The sequence below is a fragment of the Arachis stenosperma genome, chromosome 5, assembly GCF_014773155.1.
Source record: "Arachis stenosperma cultivar V10309 chromosome 5, arast.V10309.gnm1.PFL2, whole genome shotgun sequence".
In the NCBI taxonomy this organism is placed as follows: Eukaryota; Viridiplantae; Streptophyta; class Magnoliopsida; order Fabales; family Fabaceae; genus Arachis; species Arachis stenosperma.
In genome coordinates, this window is record NC_080381.1 from 92239884 (window position 1) to 92246948 (window position 7065).

Here is a 7065-nt window from a genome sequence, read left to right on the forward strand (position 1 = left end):
CAAATGATGTTCTACCTTTTGATGATGTTCCACCTGACTTGAGTTTTGAAGACTTAGAACGTACTTTCCCTCGCTTTAGTAGTTTAGAGGGACTAGGTGAGTATAGAGTCTAGGCTAGCCTGGGTGCCAGCTTAGGGACCTCTTGAACAGGTCAGGACCTGGGATGTTGTATGTATATATATGTATATAGTTATTATCTAGCTATATCTAGGGGTGTTCTAACTGACAGTCTATATTCTAATAAAGGCTGAATCACCGAATGTTGTCAACTACTTGTGATGTGTTTATGTGTGGTTGTTTGTAAATGTTTTATATATTATTAGTTGTGAATTGATTATGAATGATACCGTTTGTTAATCCAAATGTTTTTTTCAAAAAAAAAAGTACCTCGTAAAATAACTACGCTTTTAACAACGAATCAGGCTCATATAATAAATAATAGATAATAATTAGGTAGACAAGTTGGTAGTGCTCAATTTCTAGTATGATCATGACGTACCAGAAATTGGGTCGTTACATTTTTCTGTGATTTCAGGTAATTTCTGGCTGAAATTGAGGGACTTGAGCAAAACTCTGAAAAAGGCTGACAAAAGGACTGCTGATGGATTTTCTGGAGCTACAGAACTCCAAATGGCGCGCTCTCAATGGCGTTGGAAAGTAGACATCCAGAGCTTTCCAGCAATATATAATAGTCCATACTTTATTCGGAAATTGACAACGTAACTTGGCGTTGAACGCCAAGTACATGCTGATGTCTGGAGTTAAACGCCAGAAACACGTCATGATCCGGAGTTGAACGCCCAAAACATGTTATAACTTGGAGTTCAACTCCAAGAAAAGCCTCAGCTTGTGGATAGATCAAGCTCAGCCCAAGCATACACCAAGTGGGCCCCGGAAGTGGATTTATGCATCAATTACTTACTCATGTAAACCCTAGTAACTAGTCTAGTATAAATAGGATAATTTACTATTGTATTAGACGTCTTTTGACCACATTTCATCTTTGGTCTCAGTTTTGTTTTATTCTTCAACTTAGGGGGCCATTGATCACGTTTTCGGGGGCTGGCCATTCGGCCATGCCTGAACCTTTCACTTATGTATTTTCAACGGTGGAGTTTCTACACACCATAGATTAAGGGTGTGGAGCTCTGCTGTACCTCAAGTTTCAATACAATTACTATTACTTTCTATTCAATTCTCTTTTATTCTTATTCCAAGATATACGTTGCACAACATTTTGATGAATGTGATGATCCGTGACACTCATCATCATTCTCACCTATGAACGCACGTGACTGACAACCACTTCCGTTCTACCTTAGGCCGGGCACATATCTCTTAGACTCCCCAACAGAATCTTCGTGGTATAAGCTAGATAGATGGCGGCATTCATGGGGATCCGAAAAGTCTAACCTTGTCTGTGGTATTCCGAGTAGGATCTTGGGAATCTGGAAAGTCTAACCTTGTCTGTGGTATTCCGAGTAGGATTCCGGTATTGAATGACTGTGACGAGCTTCAAACTCCTGAAGGCTGGGCGTGATGACAAATGCAAAAGAATCAAGGGATTCTACTCCAACCTGATTGAGAACCGACAGATGATTAGCCGTGCTGTGACAGAGCATTTGGACCATTTTCACTGAGAGGATGGGATGTAGCCATCAACAAGGGTGATGCCTCCAGACGATTAGCCGTGCAGTGACAGCGCATAGGACCATTTTCCTGAGAGGATTAAAAGTAGCCATTGATGATGGTGATGCCCTACATACAGCTTGCCATGGAAAGGAGTAAGAAGGATTGGATGAAAGCAATAAGAAAGTAGAGATTCGAAAGGATTTTAGCATCTCCATACGCCTATCTGAAATTCCCACGTTTGATTTACATAAGTATTTCTATCCCTTTTTATTTTCTGTTTATTATTAGATTTTCAAAACCCATAACCATTTAATCTGCCTAACTGAGATTTACAAGGTGACCATAGCTTGCTTCATACCAACAATCTCTGTGGGATCGACCCTTACTCACGTAAGGTATTACTTGGATGACCCAGTACATTTGCTGGTTAAGTTGAATGGAGTTGTGAAAAGAAAGTGCTGAGTTAGTTTTTAGGCACATGCCAAAGAGCCATTATTGTTGATCACAATTTCGTCCACCAGTACCTCTCCCAATCAGCTGCTATAACACAGATGTCCGTCACTATCTCTGTGAGCTCATCATTGTCAGGGCTTTTACTTATCCTTTCCTGATAGCTGGCCTCATCAAAATCAGGTGATTTCGGGTGAAGAGCTCTTATTATGGCATTTGGGCTAAAGTCCACCTCCTTTCCTCTCACGTAGCTTTTGAAGGTTGGGGCCTTGGTCTTGTCTTCTCTCACTACATTTGCATAGAATTCTTTGATGAGGTTTCCATTAATCTTCCCATCTGGACTTCTGAGCAATTGCCACCCTCTCTCTTCGATTTTCTCCCGAATCTGTGGTGACTCATTTGCATTGATTTGGAAGATTAATTCTGGCAATATCTTTCTGGCCCTTATCCGCTCAAATTCACATTCATGAAAGGCGATTTTGAATCTCTTCTCATCGAATGGAACACTCTCCATGGGTTCCTTCCTCTTTTGCCTCTTTGAGCTTGATGATGCCATGAATTTGAGTTGCTGTTTTGAAGTGATTTGAGGATACGGATAGGTGAAGAATGGGTTGGCTAGGACAATTTGTGATGAAGGGGTTTAGTACGCCCAAAGTATGAAGTGTGGAGAGTGGGGATTTGAATGTGAGAAGTGAGGTTGCACTAAGGTTCCCTTATATAGGGAGATCATGAGAGAACGGAAGGTGTGGATTGCAAGAATGGTTGCTTGATGGACGGTTGGGGTTGTGCAGGAAGGAAGGACAAGGATCATCACTTAATGAGATTGAATGGTTCGGTCTTCAAGGGTCTCCTTTCTTCAATGTTGCATGGCAACGTTTCCCCATGCGTTCCTTCTTGAGGCAAGTGTGTAGTTCTCTTCATGAAGTGGCCGAACCTCCCCCATTTAATTGTCCAATCAATCCCCAATAATGCTCCTTTTCTTTTCCCTATAAAGACAAAATAAGAATAGTGAGAATAATATCAAACCAAAAACAATTGAAACTTTACGGCTAGAATAAAAAAATGAGAAAAGATTAAATTATTTATTCATGAATTCCAATTAACTAACTAACTATTTGTGGGTCCTTATATGCATATTGGTGGCACCATGAGGTGACACCAAACTTAGTTTGGAGCACTGTGATGAAAAGTTTTGTTCAAAGCTCCCAAGTCTAGCATGCATCTTGGTTTGCTTTGAACACCAAACTTGTTCTTCACTATATACTGCACAATAAGGTCTTCACCAAGTGTTTGTCAAGTTTGGGTTGGAATTCATAAATGTTGACTTATTCACTATCTTTTAAAAGCATATAAAACATGGGTTGCCTCCCATGAAGCGCTTCTTTAGCGCCACTAGCTTGACGTTTCTCCCTCATCAGGGTGGTTGGTAATGCTTAAAGTCCTCCCCTCTCGCTGTGGACTTGTATCCATTGGTTGTATCAATGATCTCTACATGTTCCAAGGAGAGAACTCTGTTGATTGTGAAGACTTTCGGTAACTGAGATGGTATAGTGGGGAGATTAGGGGGAATATCTGGGAAGTAAGCTGAGATCTCTCTATCTCCTAGAGAGAAGTCTTCCGTAGGGATCTTTTTGTTCCTCCACTTTCTTGGCACCTTCTTCCTTATGTCCCTTGATATTGTCTTGCTCTTGATGACTTCTTTTTCTAAGGGATTTGTGATGTTATCTTCACATGCCTCTAGAGGTTTAGGTTCTTCTAACTTTTCCTTGAGATGTGATAGTTGCTGTTTCCCTTGTTTATCAACCAAAGGAGTCTCCAGATAGGTTGGGTGTGCTTCAGTGCTTGCTGCCTCCCTTAGCATCTCATTATGATCTTTGCTTGGTTCCTTGTGCTCTTGGTCTGCTTCTTGTGAGAGTTTGAAGACATTAAAGCTGAGCCGTTCATCATGGATCCTCGATATTAGCTCCCCTTTCTCCACATCTATGAGTGCTCTGGCTGTAGCTAGGAATGGTCTTCCCAATATGATTGGGTGAGTGTGACTCTCTTCCATGTCCAGGATGACAAAGCCTGTTGGAAGAAAGTATTTCCCAACCTTTAGTAACACATTTTCCACCACTCCTATTGCTTGCTTTTGAGTCTTGTCAGCCAATCTGATGACCACATCTGTGGGCATTATCTCATTGATCTGCAGCCTCTTTACCAAGGATAATGGCAGTAAGTTGATGCTTGCCCTCAAGTCACAGAGTGCTCTATCGAATATTGTTTCTCCTATGGCACAGGGGATGTGAAAACTCCCTGGGTCTTTTCTTTTTGCAGGCAACTCAAGTTGAATAAGGGCACTACATTCCTTGTTCAACACTATAGTTTGGCCTCCTTTGAGTGAGCTTTTCCTGGGAAGAAGTTCCTTCATATACTTGATGAATGCAGGCATTTGTTGTATGGCCTTGATGAATGGTATGTTCACGTGCAGAGATGCAAACAAGTCTAGGAATCTTGAGTATATTCTCTTCCCCACAGCACCATTGAGCAGTTGGGGAAATGGTGAATAGAGCTTCAGCAACTCTTGTTGTGAGATTTCTGGTTCTTGGTGATCTCTATCCTCCTCCTCTGTTGAGTTGTCTTCAGGCTGTTGGGAGAGTTTGCTTTGCTTGTCTTCATCCTCTTGATCACTTGTAGTCACCATTTTACAATCTTTCCATCTTACTTTCTTTGCTTCTCCTCTTGGGTTTTTCTCCGTGTCACTTGGGAAGCCATCAGTAGGTTTGGGAATCTTCTCAGTTAAGCATCCCACTTGGAATTCCAGCTTCTTGATGGTCTCTCCTTGGTTCTTAATGTTGGCTCGCACCTCCTCTTTGAACACTTTGTCTTCTTGAATCTCTTGGCATATTCCTTCAAGTAAGGTTTCAAGCTTAGAGAGTCTGTCATCAATTGATGGTAGATTGGGATTAGAGGTGGAAGGATGAGAGGTGTTGTTTTGGTTTTGATATGGGTGTGGAGAAGTGTTGTTGTGAGGGTGTTGATATGTCCTCTGTGTGAATTGTTGATGAGCTACATTGTTGTTGGAGTTGTAACGTCTCTGGTCTTGGCTTTGATCTTGCTGATTCCCCCACCCAAAGTTTGGGTGGTTCCTCCATCCAGAGTTGTATGTCTTGGAGTATGGATCATGGTTCTGTCTAGGTGAATTCCCAATGTAGTTGGCTTGCTCAAGGTCCTCTTCTTCAACTCCTTCTTGGGTTGTTGATGAGGTAGTGATTGCTGCCACTTGGTTCCTCTCCATCTTCTTGGTGAGGTTAGCTAGCTGCTTGGTAATGAGCTTATTCTGAGCCAGCAGAGCATCTACATTGTTTAGCTCCATCACTCCCTTAGTGTTCCCTCTTTCAGAAGCATAGAAGTAGTCATTCTCAGCTACAGTTTCAATGACATCTATGGCTTCTTCAATGGTCTTCTTCTTGTTCAAGGATCCTCCAGAGGAATAATCTACTGCCTTCTTTGATTCATATGACAAGCCTTCATAGAAGATGTGCAACTATACCCATTCATTAAACATATTTGGTGGACACCTCCTTGTTAGGTCTTTGAACCTTTCCCAAGCTTCATAAAGTGTCTCCCCATCTTCCTGTCTGAACGTCTGCACTTCAGTTCTCAGCCTATTGATCCTTTGAGGGGGGTAAAACCTTGCAAAAAACTTATTCACTACCTCTTCCCAATTTGTCAGGCTTTCTTTTGGGAAGGATTCAAGCCATTTGAATGCCTTGTCCCTGAGTGAAAAAGGGAACAAGAGCAGCCTATAGACATCCTGGTGGACTCCATTGGACTTCACTGTGTCACAAATCCTCAAGAAGGTGGTCAAGTGTTGATTCGGATCTTCTTGAGCACTTCCTCCGAATGAGCAATTATTCTACACAAGAGTGATGAGCTGAGGTTTTAGCTCAAAATTGTTGGCATGTATGGTGGGCTTCTGAATGCTGCTCCCACAGTTGCCTGGGTTGGGATTGATGTAAGAGCTTAACACTTTTCTATCCTCCCCAACATGATTTTCTCTACCTCCTCCCCCATGGTTATTAGCCTCTTCTTCATGTTGGTTTTCTATGTTGCCTTCCATGTTTAGTTCAAAGTGTTCCTCCTCCTCTTCAGCACCGATTGCATGTTTTCCTCTTGCTTCCTTCCTCAATCTAAGGAGGGTCCTCTCTGGTTCAGAATCAAAAGAAGTTGAAGCCCTGCTTCTTCTCCCTATCAAACAACCAACAAGTACAAGCAAGGAAAAACTATGTGCAGATAGTATTTTTGTCAGAATTACTGTTAGTTGTGAGTGATGTAATATATCAAACAGTTAGTGGGTTAGCAAATTGAATTGTAAATAATAAAGAAACAAAAAAAGAAGAGGGGGAAGGGAAGAAGTTAACTAAGACAGAAAGTAAATTACTCAAACAGAAAGTTAATTCAACAAAACAAAGATGCTCAATCTAGTGATCTTCCAATCTAATAATTGTTGATGCACAATCAATCCCCGGCAGCGGCGCCATAAACTTGATGCAGGTGGAAATTGTCTCTCAACAAATTTCCTTCGGCAAGTGTACCGAATTCGCCGTCAAGTAAAAACTCACAATAGAGTGAGGTCGAATCCCACAGGGATTGATTGATTAAGCAACTTTAATTAGAAGAATGTTCTAGTTGAGCTAATTCAGAATTTGGGTTGAGAGTTGCAGAAAATAAAATGGCAGTAATGTAAATGACAGGAAGAGTAAATGCTAGAATTAAAGAGCTGGAAGTAAATGACTGAAATTAAATTGCAGAATTGTAAATGGGAATGGGGTGTTTGCTCATGAAAGTAAACGCAGAAATTAAAGAGAATGGGTGAGATCAGAATTGGGGAGTTCATTGGGCACAGGAGATGTTGCAATTCTCCGGATCAAGTTCATTTTCATCTCTTCCTCAATCAATGCACTCATTGATCTCCTTGGCAATCTTAATTGATTGAATTAC

The 7065-nt window shown here is 41.3% G+C and overlaps 1 protein-coding gene across 1 annotated transcript; it reads right to left on the bottom strand.

Annotated features, from left to right (window-relative positions):
* Positions 1 to 3496: 3496 nt before the first annotated feature.
* On the bottom strand, positions 3497 to 4765 carry LOC130980973 (uncharacterized). Its single transcript, XM_057904613.1, has one exon. It carries the CDS (start codon positions 4763 to 4765, stop codon positions 3497 to 3499), a length of 1269 nt encoding a protein of 422 aa, XP_057760596.1.
* Between the last annotated feature and the right edge of the window lie 2300 nt (positions 4766 to 7065).

What these genes read in the sequence shown, in the direction of transcription:
- LOC130980973 (XM_057904613.1), bottom strand. Translation starts at nt 4,765, where the DNA reads ATGGTGACTACAAGTGATCAAGAGGATGAAGACAAGCAAAGCAAACTC.